The 27243-nt window shown below is 38.7% G+C and overlaps 1 protein-coding gene across 1 annotated transcript in view; it reads left to right on the top strand.

Annotated features, from left to right (window-relative positions):
* The window catches only part of LOC106877789 (putative peptidyl-tRNA hydrolase), a 29595-nt gene extending 3367 nt beyond the window's left edge, over positions 1-26228 (top strand). The window contains exons 2-5 of the mRNA XM_089339159.1: positions 23139-23355; positions 23969-24068; positions 25145-25190; positions 25892-26228. Coding sequence (XP_089195285.1) covers positions 23139-23355; positions 23969-24068; positions 25145-25190; positions 25892-26092 — 564 coding nt within the window. The 3' untranslated portion in view covers positions 26093-26228. The remainder of the gene's footprint in view (positions 1-23138; positions 23356-23968; positions 24069-25144; positions 25191-25891) is intronic.
* The last annotated feature ends 1015 nt before the right edge of the window (positions 26229-27243 follow it).

Raw genomic sequence — 27243 nt, forward strand, 5'->3', positions numbered from 1 at the left:
TGAGTGGGTTCGTGTACAAGTATTGAAATGTCTGCTTACCTTCCACCCGTCTTCTTTCCTCTAATTCCCCTCACACACACACACATCACGAAGTACTGACTATATTTTGTTTCTTAATTTACGTTCTGAGTTCAAATCACGCCGAGGCTGGTGATTTTGCTGTTTTATTCTTCTGAAGGGTCTTCTTCTATTAAAATATAAATCAACACCAGATTTTACCTGGTACTTTCTTTTATCGACCCCAGAAATATGAAGAAGTAAAATTGACCTCGGCGGAATTTGAACTCGGAACATTAACTGCCACAACGAAATGTCGCATCAAACCGAATCATACGTTGGGCAGAAACTTTTAATGGCATACCGAGTTCGTCAGTTAAATTTCATTTCCCAATCCTGACTATTTCACTTTTGCTTATATTGCTAACGTGCCTGGGTAAGGCATGCTCCTCACCACATCACAACCTTATTCACCCATTGTAACTTTTGAAGTTCCCTTCTAATATAAACATTATATTGTTTAATCTTGGGCATTGCAGTTGCGAGTATTATATTGTTATTTCGATCTCCAACTCAGCCCTTAAAGAGTAAACTTATGTCCATAGACGTTCCAGCCGTGACCACAACATCTTTTGTTTTTTCCCTGGCAGTGTTTCTATGCCTGTATTATGAAATTACTGTCTTTACGGTCTGAATACAGAATGGTGTAGTTTGAGGGAGATTTGACTGTCATTTTGTAGCAGGTCAATAGAGCAGATCGATTCCCCCGCAAGCTTTATTGTCGAGAATCGTACTCAGTCAATGACCTCAGTTTCCATCTCAAGTAAAAGTACATGACATGTTCCCAGATGCACCGCCCCCTCCCCTCCCCTCTCTCTCTGGCCATTTAAATTCGATGTTTGTTGTCTGTATACAAAGTTTCTATGATCATCATAATGTATCCACATTAATATTACATCATATTACCATCACCAAAACCGACAAATTTTGAAGAGAAAGGGGCATGATGCTTTATTTTCATTCGATCACCTCACACAAAAGATATATGCATAAGACTGGGTATAGTTATATTTTATCAGGCAGGTTAGCTTAGGCGCTTTTCACAAATCGAGTTCTGAAAAATATGATACATAATAAAGAAAGCAAAGCAATATAGATATGTCTTTGTATTAAATAGCCAAGAAAATGGTTGAAAACGAGAGATAAATGCAAGAGAAAAGCGCCAAAGATTGCTTCGATGCAAAGTCTGACCCAACAAAAATGGAAGTATTTGATATTAGTCAGACATTAAAGAGTCAATAAATAAAGACCTTAGCTAATTTTCTTAGCCTTAGCTGTTCCTTCGAGCTCAAGAAAAAGATAAGAATTAGAGCATTACAGGTCGAAACAAGATATCGATCTTGCAGAAATATTTAAAAAGTAAAATAATGTTTGTTGAGATTATATTCATAAAATATCAACACGTTTGTTAGTTTTTCAAAATGGAAGCTATCTCTCACTCTACCTACTTTTGAGAATTAGATGTTTTTGTGAAGTTTTTATTACAATAAATGCATAACGTAACTTGAAAAAACACCCTTTCAAAAATAATAATAATAATAATGTATTCTTTTAAAACCACAACATAGATCTATAGTAGACATTATATTGCCTTTTTCTCTAAACATTTTCTATATGTTTTGGAGAAATTGATTGTTTCGAAGTCTCCCTTTTGTATGGCAGACATAATTATTACAAAATATTTTTTAATATAGTTGCTTTAGTGAGGTCCGTGGGTTGGCTTAATCAGGCTAACGACGGGCAAATGCATTCGTTATAAGTTCGAATCCCTCAAAGGATAACTGAGGTCTATACAAAATCCTTTGTACCTATTTTAGAAATCTATTTCCACACTTTTTATTCTTGGTCTACATTTATTAGTTCGTCAAATATATCGTTGTTGTTGCCCAGGTTAACTTTTTCCTGTAGCTGTCCATTCCGATCTTTTCTCATGCATATTTTAAAATATTATTTCTGACTTTCAAATTGATTCACTGTCATCATTGTTGTGGTTCTCAATGTTGTTACTGTAATCGTTATTTAGCCCTAGGTCAGCTCTTATCGAAACAGATAGCCAATCAAAGGCTTTCCAGCCGTGACTATCTCGGTTTTGTTCTACATGCACAAGACTCTGGACCACCTCATCCAACGTAACCTTTTAAAAAAATGCTAGAATTTGATCTTGGCAAGTTTACTTGTTATTTCTAGCAGATCTAGAGACCGCGTAGAAGCTTCCACGTAGGCTCGCTACTCCTTTTGTGAGAAAGATACAATGTGTTATTCAACAGTAAATATGTCTAATTTTTTTTTTTTTTGTGAAGGGCTTCATAATTAAATTAATGAAATACAATTAATAACATTAAAATAGAAAGCTTCCCCTCATACACACATAAAATAGTTTGAGATATGCCTAAATAAAAACGATGAAAGAGTAACAGCCATAGTTAACTTTTCCAAACAATCACCAGAAACAAAACGCAGTAAGCCAAGGAGACGGACTCACTGCATGGTCGTTCAGACAAGGAATAGCAGCCAAAATTGCATCAAAATCACCTTTTCCCGTAAAAATAAATAAATAAATGAATAACTAGATACATAAATAAAGAAGGCTACATCAGATAATGTTTCCCTTCTAGGATATTTTATTAGTATATCTAGGGATATATTCTCCAAGAGAATATATATGGAGAAAGCTTTGGCTGTTAACCCTTGCATAGCCAACAATCGCCTAGACAACTCTTTGTTCATTTTCATGTCTGCTTTTGTTTGGCAAAGACGTCTATGCTTGATTTTATAACACATTTCTAAGTAAACTTTGGCGATTCTCTTTTGCTATTCTTTCCCGTTTTTCTCAATCATTTAAGACAAAAAAAAAAACACTGCTAAACTTTTTCTCACTTTACTTTGAGAACATACGAGTTCTTTATTACAAAAATACATTGTCTCTGTGTGTATGGATATGACTACACGCTTTTGTGTATGTGTCGAAGTGTGTACAAGTGTTCAGAGCTAATCTGATGTGTTTGTGTGTGCGTGTATATATATATATATATATATATATATATATATATATATATATATATTAGGGATAAATCCAAAATTACAGGTAAAAACTCAATTAAAATCAATTTATTAAAATTAAATTAAGTTTCACAGTATAAAATATATATAAATATATAGTTTTAGGATTGAGTTCATGAACCTTGGTTCTTTTCCCTAAAACTATATATCAACACCACCCTCCTCACCAGCACCCATCACCGACCCTATCGCATCACCGACTCCTTCACCTGCACGTCTACCAACATCATATATTGCCTCTCCTGCTCTCTCTGCCAATCCCTGTACATCGGACAAACGGGGCGCCGCCTGGCCGACCGATTCGCAGAACACCTCCGAGATATCAACGTCGGCAATGACACCCCGGTGTCACGCCACTTCCGTTCTGCCGGCCACTCCTTGCGGCAACACCTGTCTGTGTTTGGATTGTCCATGCACAGGGGCCATCCGGACTCCCGTTTGCGCCGTGAACAGGGATTAATCTTCTATCTTCGCTCCTTTGCGCCATATGGGCTCAACTCCCCTCCACTCTTCATCTAACCCCCTCCTCCTGTCTCTCTCCCCCACCCTCCCTCCTACCACCCATCTCTCCCCTCCCCCACCTCCTGCTCCAACTCCTACTTCTTTGTACGTCTCTTCACCTCTCTTCATACTTCTCTCCACTCCCACTTCTCTTCACCCCTACTCTTTCTCTCCTCTCTCTTACTCTCTCTCACTCTCTTCTCTCGTACTCCCCCCTCTCTCACTCTTACTCTCTACACTCTTACTCTCCTACTCTCTACACTCTTACTCTCTCACCCTTACTCTCTCACTCTCTTCCCCTCTCTCTCACTCTCTTTCTCTTCCTCCCCCCATACCCCTCTTCCCTCTCTCTCACTCTCTTTCTCTTCCTCTCTTTCTCCCCCCCATACCCACCTTCCCCTCTTTCTCTCCCCCCCATACCCACCTTCCCCCTCTCTCAATCCACCTTCCCTCTCTTATACCCACCCTCTCTCCTCTCTTCCTCTCCCCTCCCATACCCATCTTCCCCCTCTCTTACATCCACCTTCCCCTTCTCCCTCCTCGTCAACACCCCCTCATAAGCTCATCCCACCACACCCCTACTCTACCTTCCCACTCCACCCCATCCAATTCCTTACACCCACCACCCACCCCTACCCACATACCCCACCCTACCCACAGACCCCTACCTCTACCCCACCCTCAGCCTAACCCACACTCCACCCATGCCTTCCCCACCTCCCAACACCCTCACATCACACCACACCAATACCCTCGCATCACACCACGCACACCACACCAATACCCTCGCATCACACCACGCACACACTACAACTGACCAACTACTTTCTCCCTTTCTCCCTTCCCCATTTTCACACTACATACGTCAAGATCACCAGCATTCTACCTCCCACACACAGCCCCTCGTTCCCGATCACCGTTTGTTATCTCCTGAAATAAGAATTTTTAACTTCCGGTCAGTCATTGTTATGATCGGCCATTATTATGATTGACCGTTGACTGAACACTATTCAATTTTTTTTCTCCGTGTTTTTCTCCTTGTCTCCGTATTCTTTCTGTTGAAGAGCGTAGCTCGAAACGTCAAAGACTTTCCGTATTCCCGAGCGTCATACTAATATATACTTTTGTTATTTACACCACCTGTCCTCGTCTGTTGTTATTATTTGTATATTCTCCCATATATATATTTATACACGATGTATACACGAAAACACATCGAATGCGTGTCTAGGCTTGAGTGTGAAGTGTTGCGTATGTATTTGTGTGTGTGTGTGTGTGTCTGTAGGTCTTTGTGTTAATGTTGACTCTGCAACTTTGCTTTATGTGTGTGAGTTTTGAGTGAGCACTTGTTATGTGTGTGTTGGGTAAACATTCGTAAATATTTATATCTGTGTGAATGTTAAAGTGTTGAAATGTCTGCTTGTCTTCCACTCCTCTTCTTCCCATCGTTCCGCCCCCCCCCCCTCTTCTAATTTTGCTCCGGAATAACGACTTGACTGTACTTTATCATTTACCTCTACGTTCTGAGTTCAAATCATGCCGAGGGTGACTTTGCCGTTTTATATTTTTTGAAGGATCTTCTTCCGTTATAATAATGGTACTTCCATTTGCATCCAGGATGCGTTATTGGAATATAAATCTAATCGGCACCAGTTATATTGCCTGGTACTTTCTTTTATCGACCCCCAGAAATATGAAAAGCAAAGCTGACCTCGGCGGAATTTGAACTCGGAACCTAAAATGCCCACTAAATATTAAATTATGGGTTTGTCGGAGATTTTTATTGGCATACCGAGTTCGTCAGTTAAATTTCATTTCCCAGCCCTAACTATTTCACTTTGCTTATATTGCTAACGTGCCTGGATAAGGCATGCTCCTCACCACATCACAACCTTATTCACCCATTGTAACTTTTGAAGTTCCCTTCTAATATAAACATTATATTGTTTAATCTTGAGCATTGCAGTTGCGAGTATTATATTGTTAGTTCGATCTCCAACTCAGCCCTTAAAGAGTAAACTTATGTCCATAGACGTTCCAGCCGTAACCACAACATCTTTTGTTTTTTTCCGGGCAGTGTTTCTATGCCTGTGTTATGAAATTACTGTCTTTACGGTCTGAATACAGAAGAGTGTAGTTTGAGGGAGATTTGGCTGTCCTTTTGTAGCAGGTCAATAGAGCAGATCGATTCCCCCGCAAGCTTTATTGTCGAGAATCGTACTCAGTCAATGACCTCAGTTTCCATCTCAAGTAAAAGTACATGACATGTTCCCAGATGCACCGCCCCCTCCCCTCCCCTCTCTCTCTGGCCATTTAAATTCGATGTTTGTTGTCTGTATACAAAGTTTCCATGATCATCATAATGTATCCACATTAATATTACATCATATTACCATCACCAAAACCGACAAATTTTGTAGAGAAAGGGGCATGATGCTTTATTTTCATGCGGTCGCTGCCATTCAGTTGATATATGTAAATATTTATAAGGAAGTTCGTTGACCCAAGCTCACAAAAACAATATTTTTTAGGGTTGGTTGACGCGGTCGCTTTTCACCAAATGGGGTTTTCAAAATATAATGATAAATAAATAATTAATTTCTTGAGAAAACGGAGAGAAAAGTCATAGAAAATTACTAATGTTTGTTTGGAAACAAAATCTGGACGTATTTAATATTTAGTCAGACATTAACAAAATATAAATAAATACTCTAAGCCTTAGGTGTTTCTTGGAGAAATCGTTTTGTACAAAATAAATAAAAGGAAATAATTAGAGCAAAAGAAGATCATGACAGGATATCGATCCTGCAAAAATAAAAAAAAAATAAAATGATGTTTAATAAGGAGATTATATTTATAAAATGTCAACACGTTTGTTAGGTTTTCAAAATGGAAGCTATCTTCCACCCGTTCTCTTATCAACTTTTGAGAATTATATGTCGTTAAGAAGTTTTGCTAACAGTAGCATCTTTTTTTTAAAAAAAATACAGAGGTCTATATTATTTATAGAACTCTGTTTTACAAAAATAGAGATCTATAACGTATTGTTTTATTAAACAGTTTCTCTGTATTTTCGAGAATGTTTTTGTTTTTGTTTTGAAGTCTGCCTTTATAAGAAGCAGACATGATTGATAGAGAATATTTTTAATAAAATTTCTGTGCTGAGGGCCTTGGGTTGGCTCAGTCGAGGGAACAACGAGCAAATACATTCATAGTAAGGTCGGATCCAGTCAATGAATGACTAAGATCGATTCATATCCCCATAAATATTTTTGTGACCATTTTGGAAATCTATATATTTCCATGTCTTTTTGTTGATTTTACCTTTGTTGACTCGTCATTATCTCTTGTTGTTGTTTAGTCTGATTAAACAGTCGTTCCTACAATGCCCATCCGATCCGATCTTTTCTTTGCTTATCCTATCCTATTTCTGACTCTCAAATTGATTTACTATCGCCATTATTGAGGCACTTGCCTGTTTAGCCCCAGGCAACCCTCATCGAAAAAGACCTTTAATCAAAGGCATTCAAGCCGTGATTATCTCTTCATTTTTCAATACGCACTGAACCCTCAACCACATTACCAAACGCGTCCTTTTCTAAAACGTTAAGGCTTGATTTGAGGGAGTTCACTTGCTATTTTTAGCAGATCTAGAGACCACGTAGAAGCTTCCACGTAAGCTCGCTACTCCTTTTGTGAAAAAGGTATAATGCATTATTCAGCAGTAAATATGTCTAATTCTTTGTGAAGGGCTTCGTAATTAAATTAATGAAATATAATAATTAATATTAAAATAGAAAATTCCCCACCCACAAAATCGCTTGGTATTCGTCTGAATAAAACGACGGAACAGTAACAGCCATGACTAACTTTATCAAACATACCATCACCAGTTGTAAAACATTAGCCAAACGACAGCGCTTCTACGAGGTCGTTCGACATGCTAGTAATAACAGTCAAAATCACCTCAGTTCACTCTTTTGCGGTCCAAAAAAAAAATAGAGGGAAAGATATTTCATATAATGCAGTCCTTCTATGATACATTACCCAATGTATCTAAGACTTCATTAACCAAGAGGGTGGATGAGGCGGTAGCTTTACCTGTTATTTCTAGCACGAAAACAGGGTCTCTTGTTAACTTTTATTTCTGGGTTTTATGCTTAGCAAAGATATCTGTTGTTGACTTTTTTTAACACAGTTGGAAGCAAATTTGGTGATTTTTCTCCGTCATTAAAACAAAAATACTAGTAATTTTTTTCTTATCGTTTTATTTTGGGAACCCCACATTGTGAAAAGCGCCCCAGCGAAACCCACCCCACGTCACCCTATAAAGTAAAATTTGTGTTTGTATGCTTAGGGCAGATATATTTAAATCAATGCCTAGAGTACTCTTTTACTCTTTTACTTGTTTCAGTCATTTGACTGCGGCCATGCTGGAGCACCGCCTTTAGTCGAGCAAATCGACCCCAGGACTTATTCTTTGGATGCCTAGTACTTATTCTATCGGTCTCTTTTACCGAACCGCTAAGTTACAGGGGACGTAAACACACCAACATCGGTTGTCAAGCGATGGTGGGGAGAAAACACACACACACACACACACACACGTATTCATATAAACAACGGGCTTCTTTCAGTTTCCGTCAACCACATCCACTCACAAGGCTTCGGTTGGCCCGAGGCTATAGTAGAAGACACTTGTCCAAGGTGCCATGCTGTGGAACTGAACGCAGAACCATGTGGTTGGTAAGCAAGGTACTTACCACATAGGCCACTCCTGGGCCTATGTTGAAGTTTACAGGAGAATTTCCTATCATATCACCAAATCAGATGTATGATTATTACCTGTAATCAAGACACCTAATAATCAAAACTCACCTCCTGGACAGCAGCACCTACCTGGCTGTAAATAGGTAAATTGCAGGGTGACTTAAATTCACAAACCATCATTATCATCAAAATTTTTTTAACATCCACTTTTCCATGCTTGTATGGGTTGGACGGAATTTACTGCGGCAGATTTTTTTATGGCTGGGTGCTCTTCCTGCTGCCAATCTTAATTACCTTGCTTGGGAGCAGGTGAGGGTTGGTGATAGGGAATGCATCCAGCTGGAGAAAGTTTGCCTCAAAAAACTCTCTAACCCATGCAAACATGGAAAAGTAGGCATTAAAATGATGATGTAGAGGAGAATGATGAACTAAAACAAATTTTATATGTCTCCTCTCTTTGATCAAGACCGACCTGAGGCCAATCAATATTAGCAGGTAACAGGAGTCATTTAATTCTATTTATATTAAGCAATATATATTCATCACCTCTGTAGAGGTCATCATTTAATTTTATTTCTTAATTGCATTTGTGAACAATAAACCTCATTGGAATGTTTTAGCTTAAAAAGGAATCCAAATGGACCGTGGAATGTCTGTTTTACCAAAAACTAATCAATAATTATTTTTATACATCATGCATTTGCATATATGTGTGTCTGTGTGTGAGTGTATACACATACATACACACACTCACATGTTTAAATGTGTGTATGTACATATCTATGTAAGTCCTCATTATAGGCCTGTGAAATGCAGGAGGCTGACTGGGAGAGCAGTGCTTGTCATTGCCATGGATGGAGGGAACAGGTAAAGGAGGGAGTCGATACCTTTGAAAGAGCACGTATTCTTCATGAAGAATTTAAGCATGCTGCTTGAAAACGCACGGCTAGTGTAACGAATGGGGAAAGCAATGTTTGCAATCATGTATGTTTGCCAAGAGATCTCCAGTTTTGTGCGGGCCTCGGTTAGATGTAAGAAAATCCTGGGTAGCCCAATCATCAGGATTCCTCTCTTGACCTTGCTGACGTAGTCCAAAGGAGTGCAGAGCATTATGTTGGGCACCAGCTTGGTTGCAGGAGCTGCCAGAAGAGTGTCAAGTCGAACACTAAACCGCCTATGGGGCTCCACTCCGGATTTCTTTGAAGGTTGTCTCCTTTCCGTAACCCTGGATAGGGGCCCATACCGGGTACTGTCAGCTGGGGCCAGCTGAACCCGGGACTCGTGTCAGGCAGGGTCGTCACTCCCTGAAGTAGTGAAGGAAATCGCTACCCACTACCTATCAAGGCTAATATATATATATATATATATATATATATGTGTGTGTGTGTGTATAGAGGTGTTTTCAGAACAAAGCTGGATCTCCTTCTGTCAACAGTTCCAGATGAGCCTACCTCATGTCAGAAAATGCAGATGAGGGCCCCAGCGTGAAACTCCCTCATTCACCAAATGTCACATTTCAAAGGAAGTTTCAAGTACTGAAGGTGTAGCAAAGTTAATGGCGGTGCCCCAGCATGGTCGCAGCTCAAAAGCTGAAGCTATTACCCAGCATTACCCAACATATAGATAGATATGTGCGTGTATGTGTTGGTGCGTTATATAATGTTATATAACATGTTTAATCTATTTGTAATTGACATATATGAATGTATATGTAATTGACATATTTTGGCAATTAAACTTGGAATTTTATACTGCAGGATTCACGCATCATGAGACAGTGTGTTGTTCAGTGCACAGGATATGCAGTGCTAGTGCAGAGGAAAGAGGGGTGTGTGTGTGTGTGTGTGTGTGTGTGTGTGGTGAAGGAATGGGTACAGAAGCATAAAAATAAATGAAGAAAAATTGATAAATATTTTCAAAAAAAACTTCAATAGTGTCTCTGTTAAGAAGATTAGTAGCCATGTTTCTTGTTACCTGGAGTAGATGAGAGAAAACCCTATTTGCTGATAGAATGCAACACTGCCTGTCTGCCAGACACACACACACACACAGAGACAGACAGACAGACAGAGGCTTTAAATCCCTGGCTATGTGTGATTAAGAAGTCTGCTTCCCAACCGCTTGGTTTCAAGTTCAGTCTCACATTGGGCAAGTGTCTTCTTCTATAGCCTTGGCCAACCAAAACCTTGTGAGTGGATCTGTCAGACAGAAACTGAAAGAAGCCTGCCATACATACGTTTATACTACTGGTACTTTGCCAGTTATGATGACCAGAGTTCCAGTTGATTTGGTCAATGGAACAGCTGCTTGTGAAATTAATGTGAAAGTGCTCCATTTTATCATGGGGTTACTTTCTCATCTATCCTTCAAAAAATCAGCAAATATGTAAAGTGTTTGGCAGAGGAAGGGAAAATTCAACAAAACTTTAAAAAAATACTTTTTGCCGTCTTAAAGGTATATTTGAAACTTTGTCTTTATCCATGGAAAAGAAAAAGAAAGAATTTACACTCTTTCACATTGAAATTTAAGTTGGTGGGTCAGTAGTAAACAAGCAAAGACGGGCACACTGGATTGCAAGCTTTGTAGAGACAAATAGCCACCTGGTAATTAACTTTGCTTGGTATGAGAGGGCATTTTATCTTGTTTTCTTTTCAGATTCTTTTTATAATTTTGTTTTAGTTGTGCTGTGAAGTTACATTGCAATTTTCTATCAATATATCCACAATTGATAAACAAATATATTTCACACTTAATTGTATGAATTAGCTACAAACTAAAAAGACATGATAAAACATTTAAATTCTTTTCTTATTTCAGTTAATTATTTGACAATATATTTAGTATATTATTCAGTATATTATTAGACAATAATTGGATTGGATTGGGTTGCCTATATTCAGTCCACTGTAGGATGAAGGCCTCAGAATGTTCACTCAATTCAACCATGGTTTGATGTGGAGACCATGCATTTGAGCTCACACTGGCTCAATACGGTTTGGCAGAGGGATGTAGATTTTTTAAATACAGGCTGGGTAAAGTTCCGAGAGCTCCTACCTCTACCGGTAACAAAGAGCCTCTCTCTCAGAGTGAAAGGCAGATTATATGATGCCTGTGTGCGAACAGCTATGCTACACGGCAGTGAAACATGGGCTGTAACCACTGAGGACATGTTCTGAGGACATGTTCTCAGTTAACCTGATGTGCATTTCTACAGTATGGTCTGTCAATACTAGATCTGCTCTGCATAGTTACTTTAGTTATTTTTGGATCTGAACAAATGTATGTGATATGTGAATTTAGGTTTAAAGATGTTTCCAGTTAACCTGATATGTGTGTGTGCTTCCGTTTTTTCAATACAGTCTGCTAGGTAGTTGTACATCTGGTCTGTAAACTATTTCTTTCAACTGGCATTCTCTATTCAAAGGGCATCAAATCATGTCTTTGATATTGTCTGATATTTATACTTTCTTGGCTATGTTTAGAGATTTTCCATCAAGTATGTTACCCATACATCTATAACTACCCTTAACAGAATTTTTGTGTGCAAAGCAAGAGGAGTGCATACTGATTAGAGTTAAGCATATTGGGAGGGTTAAACCAGATCATTTTTCTGTTTCTATGTTTGTTGTTATTTGTTGTGGATTAGTATTTCAGCTTGGTGTTTAAACCATGATAACTACATCTCTCTCTCTCTCCCTCCTCCCCCCTCTCTCTCTCTTTCACCAGATGCTAAATGATGATCTGATACATATGCACACACATACATACATAAATATTGTTGATGTCACCATTCCCAGAAAGTATATATATATATATATATATATATATATATATTGTCAACTGATGGTGGGAGACAAACACAAACACACACACACATATAATGAGCTTCTTTCAGTTTCCGTCTATGAAATCCACTCACAAGGCTTTGGTTGGAACAAGGCTATAGTAGAAGACACTTACCCAAGGTGCCATGCAGTGGGATTGAACCCAGAACCATGTGATTGGGAAGCAAGCTACTTACCACACAGCCATGCCTATGTACACACACACACACATACACATCTACACCGTCTTTACAAGAAGGTATGAATTATTACTAATTTAAAATATCTAAAGTAAGGTTGTTGTTTTTTCCTGTTTTGGTCACCAGCGGAAAATGCGTCTCCCCTCTGTCCACCTAAATACCGGACACCACACGGCCCACACCAGACACCACTCAATTAATACTTGACCCTATCATACCACAGATCAACTGAAAATGTAAATTGCAGGCTTAAACCATTGCTATTTCAGTCACTGGAGATATTTGACCACAGATGTTGGTCAGTAATATTCTAAAATTGGTCAATGGAAATTTAGAGGCAAGGCTAACTATAGCAAAAATCCCTTTTAAATTCTCTTCTTACTCAGTCATCCATATTTTTTTTTCCTTCATTGTGTTGTTTTTCTCTCTTTTTTCCCTCCTTATTCTTCTACCTCCTCTTTCTCCTTATTTTTCTATCTTTTCTTTTTTCTTCTTTTTTTTTATTTGTCTTCATTTTCATTTATTTCTTCCTTTCACCCTTTTTTCTTCTTGATTTCCTTCATTTTTCTTTTTTTATTTTCTTTCCTACACTACTTTCTATCATCGTTTTTTTCTATCGTTTTCATTCGTTTTCTTTTTCTGTCTGTCTGTCTGTCTACCCATCCATCCATCCTTCTGTCCATATACAGAGATAGATAAAATTATAGATAGGTTGGTAGATATTTAGACAGACAGACAGACACACAGACGGATGGGATGAATGGATGGAAGGATGGATGGATTGCCAGACAGATAGACAGCTAGCTAGATACAGAGACAGACTCTCTGACAGACAGACAACTATATATATATATATATATATATATATATATATGTATGTATAACCCCTTGTTTTCCTATTCCATCCCCCATCACTATGAGACTTTCGTTAAGGTTTAATAAACCTCTCCTCCAAATTCACATGTGTGTGCGTGCGTGCGTGTGTGTGTGTGCATGCGTGTGTGTGTGTGTGCATGTGTGTTTGAGTGTGTCTCAAACTGGTACTAAAACATTACATTTTTAGCATTAAAGAAAATTGCTTGCTAGAAATTCTCACCTCTCTTAGTCTTCTTTACTCTCTTTCTATCTATCTATATATCTTTCTCTGTCCCTGCTTTCTCTGTCTCCTTTTTCTGTCTTTCTCTATATCTCTCTTTCTGTCTCTCTTTCTATCTCTGTCTCCTTTATCTATCTATCTATCTATCTATTTTCGTCTCTATCTCTCTGTCCCCTCTTTCTCTACATTAACCTCGCTTTGAACTTATCTAACCCAGATTAACCTTACTAATCTCTCTTATCCATTCCTCCAATGTTCACTGATTCAAAACGATCTCCCTCACTCTAACCATTTATGGACAATGATATTCATAAAACTTTTTCTCTCTCTCTCTCTCTCTCTCTCACACACACACACTCTACCCCCTCTCAGATATATGCATATAAATATAAATACATAAATATGTGTGTGTGTATGTGTATCTGATCTGCTAGAAATAGCAGTTATGTCTCCATGAAATCACTTGCTTTAACTGCCTTTAAAAAAAAAGAATTACACACTAAAATCAACTGTATTCAACTGCAGCCCCCAATCCTCCTTCCAGCAGCCCCCAAAGGGTTTTAATTGACTTGGGTTTAGCTTTTTCTTTGGTGCAGCTCCCTAAAACGATCCTGGTTTTAGATCTGGCCTGAATATTTCTTTCTTTCTTTCTTTATTGGTCACAAGGGGCTAAACGTAGAGGGACAAACAAGGACAGACAAAGGAATTAAGTCGATTACATTGCCCTCAGTGCGTAACTGGTACTTATTTAGTCGACCCCGAAAGGATGAAAATGGTTGGGAACCCCAGCGTTTGATAATGTCCAGAGTTCCAGATGAGACAACTGATGGCACATGGCAAAGGGAAAAGTGACATTTCGTTCTTTTACTTGTTTCACTCATTTGACTGTGGGCCATGCTGGAGCACTGCCTTAAAGGGTTTTAGTCGAAGAAATCGAACGCAGGACTTATTCTTTGTAAGCCTGGTACTTAATTCTATTGGTATCTTTTAACGAACTGCTAAGTTACAGAAACATAAACACATCAGCATCAGTTGTCAAGTGATGGTGGGTGGGGGGACAAACACAGACACACACACGACTACATATATATGTATATGTGCATACACGATGGGCTTCTTTCAGTTTCCGTTTACCAAATCAACTCACAAGACTTTGGTTGGCCTGAGGCTATAGAGGAAGATGCTTGTCCAAGGTGCCACACAGTGGGACTGAACCTAGAACCATGTAGCTGGGAAGCAAGCTTCTTGCCACACAGCCACACCCTTAGTGATATTAGTGGTATTTCGTCCATCTTGATGTTCTGAGTTCAAATTCCGCCAATGTCGACTTTGCTTTTCATCCTTTCAGGATTGATAAAGTAAATACAAGTTGAGCACTGGGGTCAATGTAATCGACTAGTCCCCTCCCCTCGAATTTCAGGCTTTGTGCCTTTAGGTAGAAAGAATTGTTATTCTGTGTTCAAAGGTGGCGAGCACATGGTCACCTGGTCCAAGAGTCGAAGAAGAAGAAACGGCAATCTTAGAATCATGAGTCTAATACCCTAACCACTGAGCCATGTGCCTCCACCCAATCATAGTTAATGATCCAGGGCTAAACCACCAAGGCTCATTGTTCCCTTGCAGTTCATTCATCAATCGACCCCCATTCTCTTCCTCAGCAATTAGGTCATGCCTCCTACAGAGAGCTAAACGAATTCAGCTGTTGAATTATAAGTACACAGACCATGCCAACAGCAGCAGCATAGCTCCCAACCCCCTTAGTCTGTAGTCTGGTAGCCTCTTTGCGAGTCCCCCCCCCCCGTCAGTTTCTCTTGAATACCAAATGATTGTTTGATTAGCCCCTCTCTTCTTTCGTATCACTCTCTCTTTCTCTCTCTCTCTTTCTCTCTCTCTCTCACTCTCTCTTGCTGTCTCTCTATCTGTGTCTCTTCTGCTTTCTCCCACTTCATGTATGTTTCCCCTCTCTCTCCTTTGCTACTTCGTTCTTGTCTCTCTATTTCATGCTTCACCCCTCTCTCTCTCTCCCTTCTTCATCATGCTTCTTCCCTCCCCCCTCTTCTCCGCAGTCTTACTTTCCTTTTATTTACCTATTTTCTCTCCCTCTCTGGAAGCAGCTCACCCACCCTCTTATATCCATCAATCTCCATATACTTTTAGAATAACTTAATCCAGTCTTCACCTTGTGCACACACACAAACACACACACACAAACACACACACTGTATGGAAAGTTCTCTTGAAATATATACACACACACACACATATATATATGGGTATGTATGTATACTTGGATATATCTTATGTTTCGTGTTTTGTTTCAGCCATTAGACTGGGGCAATGCCTTGTAGACTTTCAGTTAAATGACTGCCTCGTCCCCTGTGCTTATTTTTTGAAAGTCTAGTACTTATTTTATCAACCTCTTTTGCTGATTGCTAAGTTACAAGGACATAAACATATGAACACCAGTTGTGTTATCTGCTCCTGAATCACAATCTAAGCAGCCAAGCACATTTACACCTTCCATGAATCTAAGACACAAATAACACGAGACTCGGTGACCGTGTCAAGGTTGTAATATCTGTTTCAATTACAGATACAATCTATCCAGTAGGACTGCTTTATAGCTCTGATCTACTCAATTTCACTCACGAGGTTAGGGGCTGACCCAGGGCTATAGAAAATGGTGCTTTTTATCAAGATGGCCTTGGCCTGATGAGTAGCCAGCAGTGTACTCGTTGCTTGGATGTTTACCACTTCTGATGTTCTGCTTGCTACGAAACATATGTAGCTAGGATCTTTCCTACTCCATTCCTAAACTCTTGTATTCTTATTCGCATACCTGCTGTGAAATATAAAAAGAACTTTTTTCAATTTATCGTACTTTGATAAAAAAAAAAAAAAAAATCCACCACCTTCCATTTCAATAAACCACTTTTGTCCCTCAAAGTTGTTCTTTTTTTTTTTAAATATTCACTGCTTGAAGCTAACTTTCTTCCTACACCTTGATCCTTGGATCTTATATTTATTTATTCATACACACACATGTATATGTATTAGCATATATATTTGTATGTATATATATATATGGATGTATGAGTATATGCATGTTTGTATATGTATATATATATCTATGCACACACACATGCAAATGTCTATGCATACAAACAAAAGCAATGGGCATTTAATACATTCTCTACAGTTTTATATTTATACTTCAACAGTCACTGATTCACTCTTGCTTTACTTAGTTTTGTGCAGATGTACTTTTACGCCCGTGATCTCTGATAAACATTACATCACACACACACACACACACACACACACACGTAACTAAGGAACTTGGCAGTCTTCGCTGCTGCATTCCTATATAAATACCGTTGTTGTTTTTGTATTTAATATTTATGGTATTGCAAGCAAAGTGGATAACTGATAATGGAAGGGCAGAATCGGTTGAGCGCTTAAACAAATGCCAAGTGGTATTTCATTACATTTCTTTGTGTTGTATTCTGAGCTTCAAAATCCCGCCAGGAGTCAACAGTTTCCAGTAAAGTTTCTGCTGAGCTGAGTGGATTGGAGGAACGTGAAATAAAGTGTCTTGCTCAAGGTCACAACATATCACTGGGAATCGAACTCACAGCCGTACGATTGTGAGCCGCATAATCCAGCCATTAAGCCACACCCCTTCTCAAGCATAGGGGGTTTTGTGATATCCCTTCCAATGTAGATTAGCATCTCTTTGGCTGTGGTCTGATCTCAGTCTCTTCGCACATGTTTCTACTGGTTTCTGGTTGGATGATAAATATCCAGACAACTTGCACTTTCTTATCTTTCACATGAAAGGTTAAGCGACCAAGTTGACCTCGGCAGAGTCCAAACTCAAACCATAAAAAAAAAAAAACTTGGAACAAATATCGCAAAGCATTTTCTATTCAATAATCCAACGCTGATTTCTTTCGTTCTCTTCTTCCCGAAACAGTGGCTCTGTGCCAATCGAGGCAATAATTATCTATTGGATTGCTTCTTCTAAATATGCGATGCAGGAATTAGTTTTCTGACGTTTATGCAAGGAAGTATTTGTATCCCCTCCAACTCTCTTTAGTGTTAAAATATTACCAGCCATTTCCTGAATGGACTCTCACCACTTCCTCACGCCAAACATTTGCCATAATATTATAGCATTGTATCAATATTTTACTCAATGGAAATTTTTGTGCTGAAGTGATCATGGAATATCCAGAGCTTGTGGAATTTTCACTAAGGAACGAAATACTTTTTTTATGGAAATCATCATTGTAGATCATCGTAAAATATTCGGTGAAATGCGACCAGAAGCCCGTCGCTTGTTCGCAAATGTTGAACGATTGCTCAGACTGCTTTTAGTGTTTCCGACCAGTTCTTGTGAAGACGGAAGATCTTTTAGCATTCTGCGGAGACTCAAAACTTGGCTGCGATCGACCATGACCCAGCACAGATTGATATGGTGTAGCGTGGTGTGATGTGAGGGTGTTGGGAGGTGGGGGAAAGCACGGGTGGGGTTTGGGTTAGGCTGAGGGTGGGGGGTAGAGGTAGGGGTATGTGGGTAAGCAGAGGTTGGGGGTGGGTGAGAGAGAGATAGAGGGAGGTTCTCCAGAATCTGTAGCGGTGGAATTGTCAATGAAAAGTGCAACAGCTCCCCATCCCCATATATTACATACCCCGACCCAAACGAAACTAATTATTGTAAGTGGTGTTTGATTTTTTTCCATTTGCTAATTATTAACCAGCAGACGAGATTATTTTGGAAATGGATATCTAATTATAATTTAAGAAAGATATTGTCCAACATAAAAGTTACACAGGCTGTAGCAGAGATCAGTTGAAATTGTTTTTAGTTGTTGCCAGGACGATGACGACAAAAACTGTTTGATTTTCATGGTGTGGATGGACCTCGATGGTATAGACACATAGGTGTGTGGTTAAAAAAGTTCGTTTTGCTACCATGTGGTTTCCAGTTCAGTTCTATTACGTGGTACCTTGGGCAAGACGGAAACTGAAAGAAGCCCGTCGTATATATGTATATATATATATATATATATATATGTGTGTGTGTGTATATGTTTGACAACCGATGCTGGTGTGTTTACGTCCCGTAACTTAGCGGTTCGGCAAAAGAGGCCGATAGAATAAGTACTAGGCTTACAAAGAATAAGTCCTGGGATCGATTTGCTCGACTAAAGGCGGTGCTCCAGCATGGCCGCAGTCAAATGACTGAAACAAGTAAAAGAGTAATTCGTTTGCCTGCCAGGTAGTTAGAAGTTGCTGTCTGCCAGTAGAGAGGGAAAGAGTAAGGAAGAAAGGATAAAGGTGGCTCTACTCTGATTGGCTGTATGCAAATGAGTTCATTACTGGAGTCCAAAACTCTTGAGGGAAAAAAAAAATTTCGTCCCCGGGCCGACCACCAATGCCTCGTGAGTGAATTTGATAACCAATCGTAAGCCACAGAGACATTTATACCTGTTTCCATAGTAACAAGCAGACATGCCCCAAAATATATGTCCTGGAATCCATTTGTTCGACTAAAAAAGAGCCGAAAGAAATAGCGTTAAAGATTTTATCCGATCCATCAAGAATTCTGCTAGCATCGCCGCCTTACTTTCTTTATTGACCACAAGGGCCAAAGAAAGAAAAAGAAAAAAAAGGACGTTTAGGACAATACAGGGACAAACGACTCTTGGCATTGCAAATACACAATAAACAATAAAACAACAACAAAAGTAATAATAAAAAATTAAAAACATTTAACGCATTTTTTTGATTTTTAGCCTTTTGTCTCTGATGACAGTCGATAAACTCTTGAAACTGTAAACCGGCGACCTATTCATTCATTTCTCTCTATTTATTTATATCGATTTTCTTACGGATTTTCTCTGCTCCCCCACCCTCCCACTTTTATCCCAGTTCCTTTGAGTGTATTTGGGAAAATTAGATTTTTTTTTTTTGTAAAGTCTTGGCAGCAAGCAGCGATTTTATATGTATCTTTTTAAATATATATTTTTGTATTTCGTTGCACTATACACATTACATGCAATTAGCCTGGAAGTGTGATATATATAAATTATAATAATCACCTTAAGGGATAGAAAATATCCAATGAATTACTGGTTTGTTACCTATTATTTTACTGTCAATAGTAATATTCGTAAAATAATAGGTGCCAGTCGGCGAACTGACAAAGCGCCGGACCAGCTAGTTAGCAGTCTTTCTTCCGGCTCTTTACATTCTGAGTTCAAATTCCTCCGAGGTCGACGACTTTACCCGTCATCCTTTCAGAATCAATAAAATAAAGTACAAGTTGAGCATTGTGATCGATATAATAGATTAGCCCATTCCCCCAAAATGCCAGGCCTTGTGCCTACAAGAGGAAAAGAAAGAAAAAAGAATGCTCCTGCAAGGCCGCAAGGACTGAAACTAGGAAAGGAATCCAACATCGAGTAGAACAGAAATAGTATATTAGGTATTTCGACAGTTGGGGTTTGTTATTTTTATTCCTACCGTGTTTTAAATCTAGTGTTATTGTTCTAGCCTAGCTTGGGTCTATTTCCATCATGCATCTGTGTTGTGATATGCATGTGGCTGCGTGCATTGCCGCTTTTACGTCAGGAACAGAGCCAACGACCTGTGTGCAATGTAAGCCGTGAGAGAGAGTGGCGAGAGAGATTAAGTAGTGGGAAGAGGGAGAGGTGAAAGGAAGAAGATTAGTGAGAGTGAGAAAAAGGGAAGAGGGAGAAAGTGAGAAAGAGAACAGAAAATAGTGGCGGAGAGTGAAAAGCAAGAAGACTATATAGATTGAGACGGAGAGAGAGGAAGGGGGGGAATTAAGGGAGAAGGAAAGTGGCGGAACGACGAAGTAGGAGGAAGTGAAAGTAAAACGATAGAGGCAGACGATAGAAGTTTGGTATGAGGAAGCGGAGGAGAGAATTGGTGATGAGTAGACAAAGGAAGAAAGAGTGTGTATGGAAGGACGGAGGGTTAAAAGCAAAACCACTAGAGAGTGTGGAAGGAGAGGAAGGGGACATGAAAGTGGTAGAACCGGTGGAGGAGAGAATTGGTGAGAGGGTTATAGAGGCCTAAGCGGAAAGAGTGTGTGAGAGAGAGAGAGAGAGAGAGAGAGGTGGGTAGGTCTGGGAAAAGGTTCCGTGCACTTTTAAAAGTGACAATTGAGACTGCTGTAGTCTTGGAAAAGTCAATCTCTTCTATGACACACCCCGCTGTAGATGGGGTGGACATACGTGTACCTGCATGCGTTGAAGTTAGAGGAACGCCCTATGCAAGATGCTGTCGGCGCTAGTTGTAGAATCATTCATTCATGCACGTATAATAAACAATACAAGTGTGTGTGTGTGCTCAATATGTATATATATGTATATATAAAAACACATACATACATATGTAGACATTTGTGTGTAGTGTGTTCGTCGTGAAGTGACCCATATTCTCTCTCTCTCTCTCTCACACGCGCGTATATGGAGAGAGATACATGGTTACATACCTGCATTATACACATGCATACACATACGAATGCCTAGATATGTACATACGTGCATACATGCATGTATACATAAACATACGTTCCTACATGTTATATAAGTGCTTTCATACATTCGTGGACATACGTACCTACCTACCTACACACACACACACCGCATATACATTTGTGTGTGCAGTTCTTTGTGAAACGACCATTGTGTTCGGTGCGAAGCTTCATAATTTATACACATAATACAATACAAATACATGCGTGAGTTCGTGAAAATGACTCATTGTTTTTGCTGCATTCTTCCTTATACAGACATATCTATGTGTGTGTGTGGACGTCTGTACGTGTGTATGCAGCCATTTATATTGTGTATTGTTTTATATTTATATATACATCTATGTCAATGTGTGTGTATATATATATGTATGTACGTATACGGACTCTTCGTCGTTAGACGACGACGAGGTGTAAACAACCTGCACAAATGATTTGGTTTTAGCGATGAATTGCATGTGTTGGATACTTGCTCCATCAAATCGATATTGTCCGTACAAAAAAACGGTGAGGCAACAAGTTAGATGTCGAAGTGATCGCGGAGCAACGTAAAAACAAAAGTGTTTTGCTCAAGAACACAACGCTCCGCTCGGTATGGGAATCGAAACCGTGATCGTGAGTGTGTAGGTTAGGGTTAGGGTTACGTGTAGTACTTATGAAATAAATCATGAAATACATTATCAGGCACCTCCTCTTTTTCAGTGATGGACTGATTTTAAATTCTCAATGATTCTTCACCGATGTTGTCGCTATTTTAATTTTCTATAATTGCGTTGCAATGTATGAGAAGGAATCGGACCTTCACAAAATTATGCATACATACAAGCATATGTGGTCACTGTCCTAGAAATGGTTGATAATCTCTTCGGCCTCCCCCCTCTCTCCACCACCCTCACCCCACCGCGTTTCCTCATAACTTTCAGTAAAATGGGTATTTCTTGATGAAATATTCTACAAATACCTTTCAACCTTTCAGCTGGTGCAGATTACGGTTATAACCAGTTTTTAATGTTAAAAAAAGAAATGAAGGAAAGAAAAAAAAATTGGTGGCCGTGCACACACACACACACACACACACACACACTATTTATTGAAGCAGAACAAATTTTCAGTCATCTCACCTGTCTGACGAATGGTAATGTGAAACTCTGAGTTACAGTTTGTCATGATTTTTTTCGGCTTTAATAAATATCAGATTTGCCTTTGGTATTTGAGTACCATTTTTACCACCATGTTTTGCATTTATGTGCTTGCTTGTGTGTATATATGTATGTATAATGTATGTATGTATAATGTATGTATGTATTTATGTATATGTGTGTCTGTGCATGTTTGTGTCTGTGCATGAGTTGGTGTATCCTTGTCTTGACACTGTGTGAAAGTTGCAAATCATTGTCACTGTAATTCAAACGGTGTCATTTATTTCCAATATTCTTTGCAAACATGTCTGGCCATGATGAAATTTTACCTTGCTTGGAAATCGACAAGGGTTGGCAACAGCCAAGGGTACCAAGCCATGGAAAATATGACTCAAAAAATTCTGTCTGACCTGGGCTTGTCAGGAAAAGTGAATGTTAAAACAATGATGATAAAAATAATGGCAGTTACTACATCAATAAAAGAATATGTAACATACATACATACAATTTGTTCGACTGAAGGCGGTGCTCCAGCATGGCCACAGTCAAATCACCGAAACAAGTAAAAGAATAAAAGAATATATATATATATATATATATATATAGTTGAAATTTACAGAAAAACAAAAGACAAAGACAGGTGTATAAACAACAAACAGGTGTATTAGTTTGACGCTCAAGAATATATATATATGTATATATATATATACCTATCTCTCTATTTATCTCGCTATTCATCTGTTTGTCAGTCTGTATATTTATCCATCCACAAAACCATCAATCCATCCATCCATCCATCTCACCCTGTAATTATTTCCAGTTAATTACTGAATCCTCTCTTCATCAGAATCCATTTTAAACGCCAACCTAAAACCACAACACCATTTGTTATACACACAAATGTTTCTTCTTGAATTTCAGATCGTTGGTCTTGGCCATGATAAACTATCATTGACCAGACACAGTGTCGGTCTGCAGCTTCTTGACTGTTTGGCCGACGAGCTGAAACTACAATGGAAAGACGACAAAGAGACTGTGGCCGGACACGTTGCTGTGAGCAAACTTGACGATGTCAGCCTGATTCTCCTGAAACCACAGATTCCAATGATGGTAAATGGAACCAGTGTTTCAAAGGCAGGTAAGGAGATCTCTTTCGACTACAATTTCTAAAGATTCTCTCTCACCCTCACACACACACACACACACACACACACACACACACACACACACACACACACGTCTCTCTCCAGACACATACCCTCAACACATACATACACATCCATACACTTATTCCTGTCCCTTTACTCGTCCCCTAACCTCTTTTCACCTGACACAGAGCCAACCTCCTCAATAATTGCTCCACCTGCCTCAGCTGAAGAACCTTGTCTTGTAAGTTACTTGGCCATCTCACTGGTGCCGGTGCCACACAAAAAAAGCACCGAGTCCACTCTGTAAAGTGGTTGGCATTGGGAAGGGCATCAAGTTTGGTGTAGTCCTCTGGCCTACCAGCTCTTGTCAAACTGTCCAACCCATGCCAGCATAGAAAACAGATATTCAATGATGATGATGATGATGGCAAGGGGTTTACACAGTTTTCCATCACAAGGCATCGGTTGGCCCAGGACTATAGCAGAAGGCACTTGCCCCAAGTGCCACACTGTAGGACTGAACCTGAAACCTTGTGGTTGCAAAACAAGCTTCCACTACATCTGCCACCACTTGACCTCTCTCTCACTGATTGTCTCTTTCAGCTCGTCATTTCGATGTCCCACCAGAGAATGTCTACCTCATCCATGATGACATTGGCCGCAGAATGGGCAAGATCGCTTTGAAGAATGGAGGCTCAGCCAAGTAAGTTTACGACTAATGGAACATCTGTTGTTGTTGATGTTGTTGTTGTTGCTGTTGTTGATCACATTCATCCAACATATCTCTCTCATCTTTCTCTCTTTTCTCTCTCTTTCTCTTATTTCTCCCTTCTCACTTTCTCTTTCTCTCTCTCTCTCTGCCCACTCTCTTTCTGTCTGTGTCTCTTCTCTCTTTCTTTTCCCTCTGTCCCTCTCTCTCTTTTACCTTCATATTCCCCCTCTATCCCTTATTCTCCTTATCCTTCCCCTCTCCCTAACTCTCTCTCTCCCTTTCTCTTTCTGTACTGAATGATGTTCTTATTTATTTCTTTGCTTTCTGTCCATCTAAAGGTCATCAAAAGTCTGTAAGTGTGACCAGGTGCGATAGTACTTATACCAAGATGATATATTGCCCTAACGTGCAAGATGTGTGTGTGTATATGTGTGTCTGAGGGGCTAATCTTTTAATCTGATTTAATCTGATATTCTTTAAAAAGTCAGTTTATATAATCTTTTAAACTGATTCTGTTGTGTTTCTTTTCTGAGTCAATGCAGTAATTCTTTGGTTGGCATTTAACTATGGTCGATGATATCTCATGGCAGCAGATGCAGCTCGGTTGTTAGGTTCTTCATGTTTTAAAAAATAACAAACGTGTGTGCGTTTGTTTGTTCCCCCACCCACCAACCATCGCTTGACAACCGACGTTGGTGTGTTTACATCCCCATAACCTAGCAATTTGGCAAAAGAGACCGATAGAATAGAATAAGTCGTAGGCTTACAAAGAATAAGTCCTGGGTGTTGATTTGCTTGACGAGAGGTGATGCTCCAGCATGGCCGCAGTCAAATGACTGATACGACTAAAAGAATAAAAGAACAGTATGAAATTATATCTTTATATATGATGTAATGGGATCCCTAAAAACGCACACTACCACCACCACCACTACCACCACCACCACCACCACCACTACTACCACCACCACCACCACCACCACCACCACCAACATGCAGTCTGTTTAAGGACTGTCTTTTTGTAACTAAACTAATCTCTATTTATTTATTTGTTATGTTTTTTGCAGTGGACACAGTGGTGTGAAGTCTGTGTTGAATGCATTGGACTCTGAGGTAGGTTGGTCACCTTTCTTTATCAATGACCGTCCCTATCCCCTCTTTCCCACTCTCTCTCTCTCTCTCTCTCTCTCTCTCTCTCTCTCTCTCTCACTCTACACACACACACACACAATCATATATATATATATATATATATATATATATATATATATATATATATATATATATTCACATTCTTCCAGTTTACTTCTATGAAATCCACTCTCAAGACTTTGGTACTCTCAGGCTGTAGTTGAAGACACTTGCCCAAGGTGCCCTGTGGTGGGACTGAGCCTGAAACCCTGTGGTTGGGAAGCAAACTTTTTAAACACACTCCCAAACCTATCTCTGCAACACACACTTGCACCTGTGTGTGTGTGTGTGTGTGTGTGTGTGTGTGTGTTTATTATTATTAAGGCAAAAAGCTGGCAGAACTGTTAGCATGCTGGACCAAAATGCTTAGCAGCTTTTCATCCATCTTTATGGTCTGAGTTCAAATTCCGCTGGGATCGACTTTGGGTTTCATCCTTACAGGGTCGATAAATTAAGTACCAGTCAAGTACTGGGGTCAGTGTCATTGACTATCCCCCCTCTCCACAAATTCCAGGCTTGTGCATATTGCAGAAAAGATTGTTATTATTATTATTATTATTATTATTATTATTATTATTATTATTATTATTATTATTTCATTTTTTTTTTCTCTTTCTTTGTAGAAATTGACAAGACTGAAAATTGGCATTGATCGTCCAGCAGCAAAAGACCAGATTGGAATGTACCTGCAGGAAGAATTTTCACCTGAAGAACAAGTCGTTCTGGATTTAGTTATGGATCTTTGCTTAACAACTTTGTGTCAACATCTGAAAGATAAGACAGGAGTGGATATAAACGACTTGAAACCAGCCAATAAAACTTAACAATCTCAAACAAACAAACAAACGAAAAAAAAACCCCAGTGATTTGCCTTTTGAAGACGTCTTTATTTCTCTCACTCTATCTTTCTCTCCCTTCTTTTTACTCTTTCTCTCTCACAGTTCTTTTTTTCTCTTCTGACAACGATAGATAAATGAAGACGTGTGGTATTTTTAATTCTTTTTTTTTGGTTTAAGTCTAACCTTATTTGCTGATAGATAAAAAAGCATATTTATACTTTTATATAGTAAATAGACTGAAAAAGCTATAACCAGATATTTAGATATATATAAATATAAATGTGCATATGAATGCATTTGCACATGCATACAGATACATATATATAAACGCATAATAGACATACAAACAGGTTGATTCTACTTATCTCTCTGTAGACTAAAAAAAATGATGAACAACCTTAATCGATTTTCTATCCTTATTGAGGTCTCATCAGTGATGTTTATACACTTGACCAATCCCAGAGAAATAAGTAACCATTCTGTTTACTGGAGTAACTAATTAGTATACCATTAGTGTTTAACACTGCTCACATTCACACATAGATACATGCATACATACATAGGTATACATAGAAATATACATATATACAGGCACACATTGGTACATATATATACATATGTACGCATACATTTTTATACACACTTAAAACAATAAATATATATATATATATATATATATATATATATATATATTTGCAAAATAATGAATGAAACATGTAAATTTTTAATCAAACCAAAACGTTTTTCTATAACATAATATACCTATCTATCCATGTGTGTGTATGTATGTATGTGTATACACACAGATATATATATATGTGTGTGTGTGTGCTTATACATACACACATGGCAAGACAAAATGTATGTTTACATAAATTTACATGCATATTAAATCTATGTATATAATTGTATATATACATATATATGTGTATATGTATATCTATCTATCTATATATATATATATATATATATATATATATATATATATATATATATATATATATATATATATTTATATATACTTTAAGTTTTATTTTTCTTATTCATATTTTGCCTGAATATCAAAGACTGTGTTTTTATTTGGTATGCCTAAAGATGGGTTATCAGCAAAATCCGTGATATCTACTTCACAAAGA

The sequence above is a fragment of the Octopus bimaculoides genome, chromosome 21 (genome assembly GCF_046866305.1).
Source record: "Octopus bimaculoides isolate indiv1 chromosome 21, ASM4686630v1, whole genome shotgun sequence".
NCBI lineage: Eukaryota > Metazoa > Mollusca > Cephalopoda > Octopoda > Octopodidae > Octopus > Octopus bimaculoides.